The following is a 16,787-nucleotide window of genomic DNA, read 5'->3' on the forward strand; positions in this document are numbered from 1 at the left end:
TGCTTATAAATAGCCACGTGAGCCAAATAAAGCTCGTAAGTGAAAGCACCTCAGTAAGAATCCGCCTCTCTGTCTGCCTGACCCTCTCTGGTGGCTCCACAGGCACCACATGGGCCTGCTGCTCAGCCAGGAAGCCTATCTGTGGAAACACAAGGTAAGGTCCTTATTTCTTGAGACCAGTCAGCAGATCGCCCTGCCCTGATGCCTCCTTTCTGGTGCTACAAGCAACTCGGGGAAAGTGGAGATTTTCTTTCTTTCTTTCTTTCTTTCTTTCTTTCTTTCTTTCTTTCTTTCTTTCTTTCTTTTTTTTTTTAATATTTTATTTTTAGATAATCTCTACACCCAATGTGGGGCTCAAACTTAAAACTCCAAGATCAAGAGTCACATGCTGTAACTGGCTGAGCCAGCCAGGCTCCCCAAAGCTGGGGATTCTGAGCACAAACAGGGAGAGGCTAAGTACAGGAGCAGTTCCGTGCTCCAGGCAGGAGTGTGTGGGCTCTGCTTTGCTCAGGGTAGAGTCTGAGCTTTACCTTCTCTACTGGCTGCCCTGGGGCCCCTCACCTAAGCAAAGAGCTGAAGACACCTCTTGACTCAACTAGTTCAGCCCACTTACTTTATAAGTAAAAAAGACACACAGCTGGCTAGTAGCAAAGGAGAAAAGGGACAGGAGCCAGCTCTAAAATGAACCACCTGCAAGCAAGCCCCAGACAGCACAGAAGAGTTCCCACTTGGTGCACAGGGCCCAGGAAAGAAAGCTGGACTTTCTCACCAAGGTCCCCCAGCTTGCTTGTTTTTGCTTTTGTTTTGTTTTGTTTTTTTTTAATTTTTTATTTTTAAGTAAACTCTATGCCCAACGTGGGGCCTGAACTTATGATCCTGAGATCAAGAGTCACATGCTCCACTGACTGAGCCAGCCCCCTCCCACCACCACTTGCTTTTAAAGACTACTAGGTGCTCTGGGTCCTGCTGGCTGGTCTCAGTGGAGCCTGAAGACTAGGATGGAGAACTGTTCTTGGCATGCAGAGAAGGATGGGCTGCTTACTCTCTGGTTCAAATGACCAAGTTCTTTCTTAGTACTTGGCACTTATGACCGGGGCTAAACAACAGCCCACAGTGCCCCATGCTGGATCCCAGGGTGGCTGCAGAACAAGGACATAGGGACACATAGCCTTCGTGGTTCCTGGTTTTTGCATAAGCAGAAGCTAGAGGGAAACCAACTTTAGAGATAACAGAGGACCCTGGCAGCAATTTGAAAACTTCAGTGTTAAAGGCACTAGGAAAATAGAGGGGCGTCATCTGTGAATGAGCAGGGCTTCTGCCCAAGAACTCACAGTTCTACAGTAAAGAACCCACAGGGTCTGCTGGTTGTGTATCTGCCTTCTACCTCTCTCTTGCCACCTCTCAACCATCCTACAAGACACGGAGCTCCTGGTGGCAGCCCACAGACTACCAGCTTTTTACAGAGACATGAAAGGCTCAGGGATGGCAATGGGCTATGACTGGTGGGGCGGTGGGGGCAGTGAGGGATGGGCGTAGAAGGAAGTGTATACATGCCAGGAACATTCTTAGTTGTCTTGCTGTCCTGTTTCATGAGCAGCCCATTAGGAAGGAAGTTATGCTCTAGGTGGTTTTCAAAATTAACTTGCATGCAAAGAGTGTTTCTTCTGGGAAACCAAAGATGTCACTGCACAGCTGGGCCACAGGGAGTGGGCGACTGCAGGTCTGCACGTATACAGACTTCCTTTATACATCCAGGAATGCCTGCCTCTCCAGGGGAGGAGCTTGGAATCTGATTGCCCAAGCTGAAAATGTATCTAGAAGGGGCATGCGATCACTAGACTCATCACAATTCCCACTGCAGCTGGGCCATGGGGTCAGTATCACCTACCCTGTTACCAGATGCTGGCGGTAGGGAGGTGGCTCCCTGAAAGAAAGTTTGTGTTCTTTTAAGAAGATGGAAGTGGGAGGATGAATCCTGGGCAAGCAATATTGATTTTCTATAGTGAAAATCTGGTGATCTTATTTTTTAAGTCAGGTTTATTGATGTATGACTTGCATACAATAAAATTCATCCTTTCCTCCCCACTCTTTTTATTTATTATTTATTTATTTATTATTTTTATTTTTTATTGATTTACTCTTTAACGATTTTATTTATTTATTCATGAGAGACACACACACAGAGGCAGAGACACAGGCAGAGGGAGAAGCAGCCTCCATGCAGGGGGTCCAACATGGGACTCGATCCCAGGTCTCCAGGATCACACCCTGGGCTGAAGGTGGCGCTAAACCGCTAAGCCACCCGGGCTGCCCTTTATTTATTTTTTTTTATCAGTACAAACAGTTTCTAGTTTATTTGTTCCCTTTGATGTAGTTCCAATTATTTCAAGAACTGCTCTTACATTTTTAAGGTGTCAGAGTAAGCGTGGATCCTCATTTTTTTTTTATGAGTCTAGCCAAGATATTACTGTAGCATCATCCCAATCTCAATACTATAAATTTCCATTTATTCATAATATAAAAGTCAATTTAATCTCACCCTTTTTGGCAGCCTCGGTGGCCCAGCAGTGTAGCGCCGCCTTCAGCCCAAGGTGTGATCCTGGAGACCGGGATTGAGACTCACATTGGGCTCCCTGCATGGAACCTGCTACTCCCTCTGCCTGTGTCTCTGCCTCTCTCTCTCTCTCAGTCTCTCTCTCAGTCTCTCTCTCTCTCTCTCTCTGTGTGTGTCTGTCATGAATAAATAAATAAAATCTTTAAAAAAAATCTCACCCTTTTTAAATGCTAAAAAAACATGTGTCTGAGGCCAGCTTTCCTGGCCTGAAGTCTCCGCTCCCTATGTGCTCTGCAGAATTCAGGGGACAAGTTCCAAATCATGCCATATTTCTACTCATTCACAAATAAAGCTCCTCCGTTTTCCCAGCATGAAAGCCAGTGTTATTTGGAAGAGGCCTAGGGATAGTGTGCTAGAAAGGTTTTCCTTGCTCCAGACATACTTGCAGGTGTGGATCGATCTCAAATATGGTCTCTCCCCTCCGCATGTCAGTTATCAGCCAGGGGCCGCCAGCGCTGTGGACAAGGAAAGGGGACAGGATAGTAACTGAGGGTCTGGGGCTGATGGGCTGGGCCTTCAGACTGCCGTTTGCTGCCCCAGGCCCAAAACAAAGGGGAGCAATGAGGTCAAGGACTGTCAGGGAGTGAATCATCAGGAATCCCTGATACGAAAAACCAGTGCCTGAAAAACAACTAAGGGGAAGCCCACATGTGGGGGTAAGGAGGAACTCCCACCCCCAGGCCCAGGAAGCCAGGCCCCACCTCATTGGGCTGGTGTGTACTCACACGGGCACCGTTCGCAGCAGCTCCAAGATGCCCTGCCCGTTCCACTGCTGGGCTGCATGCAGCTCCTCGGTGCAGACGCCAACAATCTGAGACCCGGGCACAAGAAGCCATTGTGTGTTAATGGCCAGTCCACCCACCCACCCAGGACTGCCACCTAGGCTTTTTCAGGATCAACTCAAGTTGGGGGACCACAAGAAGGATCTATGGTCAAGGGCTTTTGTCTGTCAAAATAGGATTGTTTCGTAGGAGGGAACAGCCGCCTGGCTAGGAGATTTCCAGAAGAGTCCACAGATAGGGCACTGGGGCCTGACGCTTGCACTGCTATAAGGAGTCAGGTGTCTGGGTGACACAATGTCTAGCCCCGGACAGCAGAGGTGAAAATCAGATGGGTCTTTAGCCCATGTCTCCGAAGGCAGGGGGGGTTTAGGGAGATGCTCCTGCCTAGACTAGGATCACCGGGAATGTAAACACAGGAGATTCTGAGACCCTTTAGGCTCCAAGCAATGACAACCAAAGGGCCCAGCAGTTTGCAGAAAAGCTCTCTTTCCTCATCAGGGGCAGGGCCTTTGTGTAAACCTCAAGGGAAATAAGTGAACCTTCACATGGACCCCATCATGATCACAAGCAAGCCCAGCTGCAGCGGGGGTGGATGGATGCACACCCCTTCTGGGTAAGGGCAAGGCTGGCTTGAAGTTGTCTTCCTGCTGGGTGGTCCTGTGCCTACAGCCACCTGGGACTTTACCAGTTCACCAAAATGCCTGCCTTGTTAGGCTTAGCTGCTCAACTACAGCCCCCGCCCCCTAGCCAGGCCCCACATGGCCCCTTCCCTTTCCCCCTTCTCTCATCTCAGCAGGCTCCAATCTACCCAACCAGCCATCAGAGGGAAGAGAAAATGCAAGAGAAGGAAATCTCCTGTTGCCTTCACTCCCCCCTACCCAAGCCCTCCTCTACTACAAAGACTGTTCCCTCAGAGAATGCTTGGGCCCACATCCAACCTCTGCCTCACCTGGAGGAATGTAACCACCCCAAAGGGTGTCTGTACAGGTTGCATTTGTGGGTCTTCTGTCAGCAACATGTGCTGAATTCTTGACTCACTGTTATCCAAAGGGCTATGCCAAGACACGTGGTCCCCGCTGCAGAAGGTGTTCTCTGTGGGAAGAGACATGAGGATGCTCAGTGTTGGAGTCCCTGCATCCATGCCTGGAACCCTGATACCAGAGGAGTCCAGACTGGGAACCTCCCCAGTCTACTAGGGGAAGCATTCACTCATATAGGAGAAAAGATTGTGGAGATTCCCCCAAACCTAATGTGTTCCTGCTTGCCAATTCTGCCAGCCTTTGGTAGAAAAGGACAAGCTGCTACTGTAGATGCTCACTTGGTGTAGTACATCCAAAGACTTACTTGGGATTGGGGAGCCATGATCAAGTCTGCCAGCAAAGAATACGATGCTTTAGTGTGGGACCACCTGGCCAGAAATCCTCAAGGAGGCTGGAGGGCAGGGAAAGCACTTCACTACAGACAAGTACATCCCTGTTTCCAGTCCTTTTCTGTGCTGTGGAAAGTATTTCTAAAAGGAACCACCTACTGTGGAGGGCCTTTGAGACTGGCCACTGGTTTCCCACAGGTAGAGAGATAGAGGGATTTCTGAAGAACACTGGACGCTTCAAGGACATGGAGGTCTGGATTGTGCCTCACACACCTCTGCAGAGATGTATAGCTGGAAGGGTGGGTGTTTCCATGAAATTACAGACACTGTGCCCATACTGACCAAGAGAAACATGCAAACATGGCCAACTCATAGCCTCACCACTGTACTTCACATAGGCTCATCACTTCAAAAAAATTTTCTAGAATAGCATAACCACAAGGAAGAAAACATCCATGTGGTAGGAAGTCTCTCCCCACCCCTGACCCTTCTGCTAGGTACCATGTCCTTTTTTTTTTAATATTTTATTTATTTATTCATGAGAGACACAGAATGAGAGAGAGAGGCAGAGAAGCAGGCTCTATGCAGGGAGCCTGATGTGGGACTCGATCCGGGGACTCCAGGATCACGCCCTGGTCCAAAGGCAGGCATTAAACCATTGAGCCACCCAGGGATCCCTGGGTACCCTTTCCAAAGGTACTCTGTATTTAATAGCTTGTGTGCATCTACAGGTTCTCTCCACCTTTTTTTCCCCTAATATAAATGGTAGCATACTGTTTTGCACATTTTGTTTAATGATATATCTTGGGAGATCATTTAATATCAGCACATAAAGACCTACCTCATTCTGAGATTCCTGTGTGGCTCAGTGGTTGAGCATCTGCATTTGGCTCAGGTCATGATCCCAGGGTCCCGGAATCGAGTCCCGCATCAGGCTCCCTGTATGGAGCCTGCTTCTCCCTCTGCCTGTGTCTCTGCCTCTCTCTCTGTGTCTCTCATGGATAAATAAACAAAATCTCTTTTAAAAATCTACCTCATTCTTTTTTTTTTTTTTAATTCATGAGAGATACACACAGAGGCAGAGACACAGGCAGAGGGAGAAGGAGGCTCCACACAGGGAGCCCGACATGGGACTCGATCCTAGGTCTCCAGGATCACGCCCTGGGTTGAAGGCAGCGCTAAACCGCTGAGCCACCCTGGGCTGCCCTACCTCATTCTTTTTAAGATTTTATTTATTTGACAGAGCATAAGCAGGGGAGGGCAGGCAAAGGGAGAAGCAGGCTCCCTGCTGCCTCTGGTGGGGCTCAATCTCAGAACCCTGGGATCATGACCTGAGCTGAAGGTGGAGGCTTAACCAACTGAGTCATCCAAGTGCCCCCCTCATTCTTTTTTTTTTTTTTTAAAGGTTTATTATTTATTTTAGAGAGAGAGAGAGAAAGAGAGAGAGAGACAGAAGTGGGAGAGGGAGAGAAAATCTCACAGACTCCATGCTGAGCATGGAGCCCAATGCAGGACTCATGACCCTGAGATCATGACCTGAGCCAAAACCAAAAGTTGAATGGTTAACCGACTGTGCCACCCAGGCACTCTGCTACCTCATTCTTTAAGTGGCTGTATGGTAGTTCTTTATGGTCTATTACTTATGATCTTGGAATCTCAACAGCTGGGGACTCTACACTTTTTATCAATATTTAAGGCCAGGCAGAACATGAAAATACATACACAGGAATGCCTGGGTGGCTCAGCAGTTGAGCCTCTGCCTTCAGCTCAGGGCGTAATCCCAGGTCTGGACATCCAGTCCCACATTGGGCTTCCTGCATAAGCCTGCTTCTTCCTCTGTGTCTCTGCCTCTCTCTCTCTGTGAATCTCATGAATAAATTAATAAAATCTTAAAAAAAAAAAAAGACAGAAAATACACACCCAAAACACACACTCACCTAGCCTGAAGCCTCCCAGGAAGGCCTGAGAAAGCCTCTCACTTGTCCTGGTCTGAATATTAACTCCCTCCTATGTCAGGTGTGGTTACACTAACTACTTTTTCCATCTAAGAGACAGGCTCAGCTTTTTGGTCCTAACCTCAAAAGCATTCACTCACATGGGGTAATAAAGGTAGAGAAGGCATAGCTTCAGGCAGAGCCAACTAGAAACCTTTAAATTTCCCAATTCCTGCTATGCCCACTTTTCCCAGATTCCTTCTCTTTTTACAGAAATGTGTCTATAAGCAGCTTGCATGATCTACAAGTTAGAAACAAAGCACTAAGTAAAAAGATTCAATTAGTAATTCAAAAGCTTATCCTATAACAAGCTTACCCCAGATGGCTTCACTGGTAAATTCTACCAAACATTTAAAGAATTAATACCAATTCTTCACAAACTTCCAAAAAATAAGAAGTAACACTTGCCAATTCTTTCTATAAAACAAATATTACCCTGATACCAAAGCCAGACAAAGGCATTATAAAAAAAGAAAGCCATAGACCATTATCCCTTATTCATACAAACACAAAAATTCACACTAGGCAGTAGCAAACGGAATATAGCAAAATATAAAAAAGGGTTATACACAATGAGCAAGTGAGATTTATCCCAGAAATACAAGGTTGATGTAACATAAGAAAACCAATGTAATATATCAATAGAATGAAGATTAAAAAACGTCCCACATGATCATCTTAATAGACACAGAAAAAGCATTTGCAAAATCTAATACTCTTTAATGATAAAAACATTCAAACTAGGAAGAGACAGGAGCTTCCTCAGTCTATAATAGGGCATCTACAAAAAACCTACAGCTAACATCATACTTGATTGTAAAGATCTGAATTATTTTCCTCTCAGATCAGGTACATAACAGAGATGCCCACTCTTACCACTTCTATTTAGCATTGCATTAGGGGTTCTAAGCAGGGAAAGTAGGCAAGAAAAATAAACAAAAATCCAGGTAAGAGGGCAGCCCGGGTGGCTCAGCAGTTTGGCGCCGCCTTCGGCCCAGGGCATGATCCTGGAGACCCGGGATCGAGTCCCATGTCAGGCTCCCTGCATGGAGCCTGCTTCTCCCTCTGCTTCTGTCTCTACCTCTCTCTCAGTGTGTCTCTCATGAATAAATAAATAAAATCTTAAAAAAAATCCAGGTAAGTTGGAAAGGAAATGAAACTATATTTGCAAATGACATGATCTTTTACATAGAAAATCCTAAGGAATCCACTAAACAACTATCAGGATAAAAAAAGTTCAGCAAGGTTACAGGGGACAACAGCAATGTGCAAAAATCACTTGTATTTCTGTGCACTTGTGATGAACAATCTGAAAATGAAATTAAAAAGCTTCCACTTACAATAGAATAGAAATAATGCTCAGGAATAAATTTAACCAAAAAAAAAAAAAAAAAGTAAAACTTGTGCTGTTTCAAAACACTGTTGAAAGGAATTAGAGAAGACCTCCATTAATGGAAAAATATACAATATTCATGGACAGAAAGACAATATTGTTGACAGTAATAGATTTAATGCAATCTCTATTAAAATGCCAAATGCCTTTTTTGTAGAAATGTACATGATGGGCAGCCCCGGTGGCGCAGCAGTTTGGCGCCGCCTGCAGCCTGGGGTGTGATCCTGGAAACCTGGGATGGAGTCCCATATCGGGCTCCCTGCATGGAGCCTGCTTCTCCCTCTGCCTGTGTCTCTGCCTCTCTCTCTGTGTGTCTATGAATAAATAAATAAAATTAAAAAAGAAATGTACCTGATGATCCTAAAATTCATATGAAAATTCAAGGGGTCCTTGGGACACCTAGGTGGCTCAGGGGTTGCATACCAGTCTTCGGCTCAGGGCGTGATCCCAGAGTCCCAGAATCGAGTCCCACATTGGGCTTCCTGCATGGAACCTGCTTCTCCCTCTGCCTGTGTCTCTGCCTCTCTCTCTCTGTCTCTCATGAATAAATAAAGCCAAAGAAAAAAAGAAAAAGAAAATGCAAGGGGTGCTCGCTTCGGCAGCACATATACTAAAAAAAAAGAAAATGCAAGGGATCCAGAAAAGGTTGAAACAAGCTTGAAAAAGACAAAAGTTGGAAGACTTAATCTTCCTGACTTCAAAACTTGTTACAAAGCTACAGTTACCAAGACAGTGCGGTAGTGGGGCTCCTGGCTGGCTCAGTCAGTGGAGCATGCAGATTCTTGATCTCAGGGTTGTGAGTTCAAGCTCCACATTGAGTAGAGAGATTGTTTAAAAATAAAGTTAAAAGGGGATCCCTGGGTGGCTCAGTGGTTTAGCGCCTGCCTTTGGCCCAGGGCGCGATCCTGAAGTCCCGGGATCAAGTCCCGCGTCAGGCGTGGAGCCTGCTTCTCCCTCCTCCTGTGTCTCTGCCTCTCTCTCTCTCTCTCTCTCTCTCTCTCTATGTCTATCATAAATAAATAAATCTTTAAAAAAAAAAAAGTTAAAAAATTTTTTTTAAAGATTTTATTTATTTACTCATGAGATACACACACACACACACACACAGAGAGAGAGAGAGAGAGAGAGAGAAAGAGGCAGAGAGACAGGCCTAGGGAGAAGCAGGCTCCATGCAGGGAGCCCGACGTGGGACTCAATCCCAGGACTCCAGGATCATGCCCTGGGCCGAAGGCAGACGCTAAACTGCTGAGCCACCCAGGGATCCCCTAAATTTTTTTTTTAAAAGACAGTGTGGTACTGGCATAAGGAGAGGCATTTGATCAATGTAACAGAATTTAGAGTCCAGAAATAAACCCTCACATTTATGGCCAATTAATTTTCGACAAGAATGCCAAGACAATTCAATACAGGAAAGATAATTTTTTCAGCAAGTGGTACTGGAATAACTGGATATTCACATATGAAAGAATCAAGTCAGATCTCTTCCTTACACCACAAACAAAAATTAATCAATTAACTAATTTTAAAAAAGATTTTATTTATTTATTCATGAGAAATACAGAAAGAGAGAGACAGAGACACAGGCAGAGGGAGAAACAGGCTCCATGCAGGGAGCCCGATGCAGGACTCAATCCCAGACCCAGGGATCATACCCTGAGCCAAAGGCAGGTGCCCAACCGCCAATCCACCCAGGTGTCCCAAAAATTAATTTAAAATAGATCATAGCCCTAACTGTAATAGCTGAAACTGTAAAACTTTTAGAAGAAACATAGTAATAAACCTTCTGACCTTAAATCAGGCAATGGTTTCTTACATAGACACCAAGTACACCATCAACAAAGGATAAATTGGACTTCATTAAGATAAAAATCTTTTATGTTGCAAACAGTACCACTGAGAAAATAAAAAGAAATGCAAACCCAAACCATAATGAAATACCACTTCATAACCATCAGGATGGTTATCATAAAACAAAACAAAATAAAATACCATGTAGAAAATGACTAGTGCCGGTGAGGCTGTGGAAAAACTTTCAAGTTGGGTGCACTGTTCCTGGGAGTGTAGGATGGTACAGCCACTGTGGAAAACAGAGTGACAGTGCCTCCAAAGGTTAAACACAGACTTGTCATAAGATCCAGCAATTCTACACCTGGGTACACACCTGAAAGAATTAAAGAGACTCAAACACATACTTATACACCCATGTTCACAGCAGAATTATTCACAACAGCCAGAAAAGAGAAGCAAGCCAAGGGTCCATCAACGGATGAATGGATTAACAAAACGTGGTATATATTTTTCAGCCTTAAAAAAGGACATTCTAGGGCAGCCCCTGTGGCCCAGTGGTTTAGTGCCGCCTTGGGCCTGAGGTGTGATCCTGGGGACCCGGGGTCGAGTCCCACATCGGGCTCCCTGCGTGGAGCCTGCTTCTCCCTCTGCCTGTGTCTCTGCCTCTCTCTCTCTCTCTCTGTGTCTGCCATGAATAAATAAATAAAATCTTTTTTTAAAAAAAGGACATTCTAATACATGCTACAAGATGGATAAACATTGAAGACATTATGTTAAGTAAGCTAATCTGCCCAAAACGGACTTCACTCATATGAGGTACCAGAGTAGTCAAATTATTATAGAGACAGAATGTAGAAGGGTGGTTGCCAGAGGCTGGGGGAGGAGGGAAGTGGAAAGTTAGCACTTAATGGGTATAGAGTTTCAGTTGAGAAAGATAAAGTTCTGGAGATGGATGGTGGCAACAGTTGTACAACAATGTAAAATGTATTTAATGCCACGTAATATACATATAAAAATGGTTAAAGTAGTAAATTTTGTGTTATGTATATTTAACCACAATTGTTTTTAAAAGAAAGTGAAAAAATAATAAAAAAATAAAAATAAAGTAAAAAGGTAACCTACAGAATGTGAGAAAATATTTACTAGTCGTACATCTGATAGGTACCCAGAATATATAAAGACTTGCAACTCAATAATAAAAAGACAAATAACTTTAAAATGGGGATCTAAATAGAGCTTTCTCAAAAAAAGATATAAAAATAGCCAATAAGCACATGAAAAGATGCTCAGCATGATTAGCCATTAGGGAAATGCATATCAAAACCACAGTGAGATACTATCACTTCACATCCACTAGGGTGGCTAGAATTACAATAACAATAACAAATGTCGGTAAGGATAGAAACTGGAATCCTCATACACTGCTGATGGGAATATTATTAAATAAGGGAGCTGGGGGGGATCCCTGGGTGGCTCAGTGGTTTAGTGCCTGCCTTTGGCCCAGGGTGTGATCCTGGAGTCCAGGGATCAAGTCCCATAACGGGCCGTCTGCATGGAGCCTGCTTCTCTCTCTGCCTGTCTCTGCCTCTCTCTTTCAGTGTCTCTCATGAATAAATAAACAAAATCTTTATAAATAAATAAATAAATAAGGGAGCTGGGATGCCTGAGTGGCTCAGCGGTAGAGTGTCTGCCTTCAGCTCAGGTCATCATCCTGGGGTGCCAGGATAGAGTCCCACATCAGGCTCCTCGCAGGGAGCCTGCTTCTTCCTCTGCCTATGTCTCTGTCTCTCTCTTTCTCTGTGTCTCTCGTGAATAAATAAATAAAATCTTTTTTTTAAAAAAGCTAAGTTTGTCTAGATTTTTATTTTTACTTTTTAAAAAGGTTTTATTTAAAGGCAGACGTTCAACCACTGAGCCACCCGGGTGCCCCTTGTCTAGGTTTTTAAAAGTGAGTCAATCTTAGGAGGAAAATACAGGTAGGTTATGTGATAGGCAGTACACAGAAGTGTTATGGATGACTCAAAAGTTTGGTAAATGTGGCACTGTGCCCCATCACTGACTTGTCCCATGACCTTGGGCAATGTCTCTCAAGGATCTTTTCCTCATTTGTAGAAAATGGAAGTATTGGTCATTCAGGTCATGTAGACCTATAACATGCCAATGTGAGGGCATTGTAAGTCAGGTTTCTCTCAGGCTGCTGCTTACCCTGAGAAAGTAGTAATCAAGAATCCAGGACCTTGGCCTTGTTTTGCCCACTTTGCCTTTCCCCCAGGATTCCTCCCTTTCACCTAGTATATTTTTTCTTTTTTTAATGACTAATGAGATGTAATTCACATACTGTGAAATTCAGTTGTGAAACCACCACCACAATGAACCCCAGAACATTTTCATCACCCCCAAAAAGCAATGCCTACAAGCCACTCCCCGTTTCCCCCTAACCATTCTAGCCATAGGCAACCTCTAATTTCTCTTTCTCCATAGATTTGCCTCTTCTGGACATTCCATACAAGTGGACTCATATATGTCCTTTTGTGACTGGCTTCTTTCACTTAGTATAATGTTTTTAAGGTTCATGTTGTAGCATGTATCAATACTTCGTTTTTATTGCCAAATAATATTGCATTGTGTGCATATAGCACGTTTTATTTATCTATTCGTTAATGAAGTTAAGAACCCGCCAGAGCCTGTAGCTCACAGCACAAGCCAGTAGGTGGCACCATCGCTCCTGGTTTAAGGAAGCGTTGCTTCGGTTCTCTTCCCTCCCACTCCACACCTAGCTGCCTGGTCTGTAAAAACGTACCCCAAACCTGGCAAGAAGATAAGCTGCAAATAGGGAAAAGGCTGAAACGGTTTGGAGCCATGACCTTTGATTAGTCAGAACTGACCTTGGCTTAAAAAATAAACGTTGTACAGGGCAGCCTTGGTGGCTCAGCGATTTGGCACCGCCTTCAGTGTGATCCTGGAGACCCGGGATCTAGTCCCACTTCAGGCTCCCTGCATGGAGCTGCTTCTCCCTCTGCCTGTGTTTCTCCTTCTTTGCGTCTCTCATGAATAAATAAATAAAATCTTAAAAAAATAAACGTTGTACAAACCAAAACTGTTTAAATGAAATAAGAATGACAAAGGAAAAAAAAAAACCTTCATACAGACTTAATTTAGAAAAGGGCTTAATTTAGGCAGCTGGAAGGGGAGACCCTAAGGCAGAAAAGGGAGACAGGCTCAGCTGCTGCTCTGGGACCAACACGTGTGAATCAGGAGTGAATCCGAAGGAGGGAAGAGGGAGGAGAACTCATAACTACCCACAGAAAGGTTTGGGGGCACACCATGCTAACAACCTTCCTGACTGGGACTTGGTCTTTCTTCCTCAGCCCTGCCTGGTGGGGGGACGAGACTTATTAGCTCTGCCGTGGCCAAGAAACGGTCTTTCTTAACAATGAAAGAGCCTTGGTCACAGTTTTCAAGCCTGGGACAAAGCCACAATGGGCTCATTCTTGAGTCCAGTCTGGTCTTTATGCCCTCGGTGCTTGGCCCCATTCTGTGTGGAGCCACCGCGAGTCTCAGCACTCAGGCCTCAGCGCCCACCCCAGGAAGTTCTCAGCCCCTTCAGAGGGGTTTTCAAATGCTAATAACGTCTCAGTCAGAGGCCAGCTGTTCAGGCCAGTGGTTAGAGGGGCACGTTACCTCCCTCTTCCTCTCTTTGGCTCCCAGAAGTGTCCTAACCAAGACATTAGGATGCAAATCCCTGGGACCTCCACCCAAACCACACAGCAGAGGGGCCTCCTGGAGTCTGAAGGCAGGCCATTCCAGGTGAAGCCTGGATGCTCACTTGCCATTCCCTTCCCCTCCTCTGAGCTCTGCCACCAAGAAACCTCCCTCAGCTGCTACCTATTTGGCAAAGTCACCAGAGAATACCACGCCAAAAAACTGCTAGGTATAGGTCTGCCCCTTGCTTCACTGAGAGAAAGGTTTCACCACTCTATGTCTGTCTCCTTCCACATTAACAACTGCCTGGCAAGAACTCTTAAAGTTGAGAGTGCTGTATGGGAGTGCAGGGTTTTGTTTTAAGATGTTTATTTTTAAGTAATCTCTACACCCAATGTGGTGTGCAAACTCACAACACTGACATCAGGAATCACACGCTCTACCGAATGAGCCAGCCAGGCACTCTGGGAGTGCAGCTTCTACTCAGCCCCTCAGATTGGCCCTGACCCTACCCCCACTTCTCAAACATCCATGCTTTAGTCTTGGTCGTTTGAAGTTAGATTGTGCCGGATATAAGAAGTTACCAAAATCTAGGGAAATGGGTTGCAGAAGAAAACAGCCATTGTTTGTAAAATAATTAGTGCTGCCTTTGAAACACTGAGGAACAAATACATTCTTCAAGAATTCTTAATTCAACCCAACTCCGGAAAATGACTGTCAGTCTACCATTCTGTGTGAAAATACAGTCCCAGTAATGTTTTTGCATAATAGTTCGGAAAGCAATGCTCCACCCTCCACACCCTATCCCACAATTAATATACTTGGTCTGAGGGGAACAGGTTAATGTTTTCCAGAGCCAAAAAGAGTGGGTTTCTCATGGCTGAAGCTCGGACCCCCGAAGGCAAAGGCACTTTTGAGTGAGGCTCTGAGAGGAAGAAGGGAGGAAACACAGCTGAATTGTACCAGGTATCAAATGAGTGGCTGGTCTACAAGAGGTATTTTAGAGAGATTTGGAAAATGGGAGATGGCACAAAACAGGCTGGCAGACTGGAGTCTGTCAACTTAGAGGTCAAACTTTTTTCTTTTTAAGATTTATTTCTTTCAGAAGGAGGGAGGGAAGGAGAGAGAGAGAGAGAGAGAGAGAGAGAGAGAGAGAGAGAGAGAGAGAGAGAAAGATAGCACGCCAGCACAGGAAGGGGAGGGAGAGATAGAATTCCAAGCAGACTCCACGCTGAGTACAGTGCCCAACGTGGGGCTCAATCCACCAAGAGTCCGGATGCTTAACTGACTGAGCCACCCAGTGCCCCTCAAGGTTAAGCTTTTGAACAATGGGGTAGCCATCAGTTTTTCAAGAAAAGTCTCCAGTTTTCTTGCCTTCTTGTTGCTCACAAATCACACCAGTGATCACACCTGGTTTGACAACGTGTACTTAAATGTCCTATATGAGGACACGGAGCTGGTTACTAGGAGGGCTTAGCAGTTCTTCCCTAAAATGCCAGATGTGCTAGACACACCCCCAACAACACAGGCTGCTGATAGGGAAGGGTCAGGTAGCCTGTCCTCCTGTCTCTAGAGAGTCCCAGCAGGAAACCAAAACACATGGGGAGCATCTGATGACTGCCCGATTCTGAGAAGGCCCAAGATGCTACTGCAGCCATTGTAGTCTGTGGTCTGCACAGCAGAGCTGGGTCCACAGGGTTCCTCTGAGATTCAAAGACAGCCCCTTAAAGTCAGCTGAAGGCTCACAAACTGAAATATCCTTATGAGGGCTGAAACCCAAGTCTGCACAGCCTCAGGCAGCCTCATGATGCCCCAGTGAGAGGAGATAACCTGGAGGTTTTACTGAATGAATCAGCTCTGGTTGGGGCAGTGGAAGAGTAAAGTTCAAAGTCAGTTCTGCTGGCCTATTCCCAGCTCAGATGCTCCTAACTGGGGCCACTGAGTTGGCCCACTGCCCCCAGTGGATCTTGCATGTAATCCTATCCTAATTTCTAAAGCCCAGGTGCTTTCTCCTTGCTCTAAGCCAAGCTGGGGGGAGGGGAGACGATGTGTGTATTTAGTCTCTGTTTCTTCAGCCTACAAAATTTCAGGAGGTCATAGGGTGTAGGACAGCCTAATGCCACTGCCACAGACTACATTTCTGATACACCCATGAGATGCTATGCTCATTATGGGGAGAGTATGAGCCCAGGCACCGCACAGAAGATGCTGTCCTAACACCTTCCAGGCCTCCAGTACTTTAGGTACCTGACAGTACCTACCAAAGGATGAGTGGCACAGACCCTCTTCTTGCTCAGAATGATCAGCAACTCTCCTTCCTCCAACAATCCAAGCAAAGCTGTGAGCGAGCACTTCCCTGCCTGCTAGCTCCTACTCCCCATCTCCAAGTCAAGGATAAAAATTTAGCTCAGAGCCTCGCAGCAGTGGTGAGGCAAGGCCTATCTCAGGAATTCTGGATAGCAGTTAAGGACAGTGATGCATACACCATCACATTGGAGCCAAAAAAGAAAATTATGTCCTGGGTAATTCCCCTCTAACACTCGAACAATACAAGGAGAGGATAAGGATGGGATACTCTAGAGCTTAGAGGCTTCAACTGGTACAAAGCAACTGAATTCGGCACCCCCGCCTTTCTCCACACACATGCACAGCAGAAAGGATGCTTGCAGAAAAGGAGGTCTCAGGAGCATGACTATACAATCTCTGCATTGTGGGGTTTCAAATCAAACTCCTCCAAAGAAAGGCCATTTTCTTTGGAGAAAGGATAAACAGGAAAAAGTATATACTGTAGGGGGAGGGAAAGAAACAGATTCACTGGACATGTGTTAATAAGCTTTGAGGCTAGGAGAGGCTAGCAGGCAGACTCTTCATCGCTGGATAGTGTGGATGGTGGACGGCTGTCAGGTTTTTCCAACCTGGTCAAGTGGTGAAAGCGAAAATGAACTGTACTCCCCCACACACCACACATACCTTTTTAAAATTCTGAGTGCAGTTTCATAACCTGAAAAGTTAATTTGAGTGTTTATGGTTAGAGAGCTTCCCTTAACTAGTTCTGTCTGATATTAATTTGGCTAAATGTGGTTGCAAGACAGAGGGAAATGAATGGGCTGTATTGCTTAATTAAATAAGGAAGAGCAAGGGGACA

At 45.3% G+C, this 16,787-nt stretch overlaps 1 protein-coding gene across 3 annotated transcripts in view; it reads right to left on the reverse strand.

The window, feature by feature from the left end:
- Positions 1-16,787, reverse strand: part of SUFU (SUFU negative regulator of hedgehog signaling) — a 118,965-nt gene that overhangs the window by 33,491 nt on the left and 68,687 nt on the right. For all 3 annotated transcript variants that reach the window (XM_041743947.1, XM_041743946.1, XM_041743945.1), the window contains exons 4-6: positions 4,346-4,488; positions 3,340-3,425; positions 2,997-3,069 (exon numbers count right to left, since the gene is read on the reverse strand). In XM_041743947.1, the coding sequence (XP_041599881.1) occupies positions 2,997-3,069; positions 3,340-3,425; positions 4,346-4,488 (302 nt within the window). The remainder of the gene's footprint in view (positions 1-2,996; positions 3,070-3,339; positions 3,426-4,345; positions 4,489-16,787) is intronic.

The sequence above is a fragment of the Vulpes lagopus genome, chromosome 2 (assembly GCF_018345385.1).
Source record: "Vulpes lagopus strain Blue_001 chromosome 2, ASM1834538v1, whole genome shotgun sequence".
In the NCBI taxonomy this organism is placed as follows: Eukaryota; Metazoa; Chordata; class Mammalia; order Carnivora; family Canidae; genus Vulpes; species Vulpes lagopus.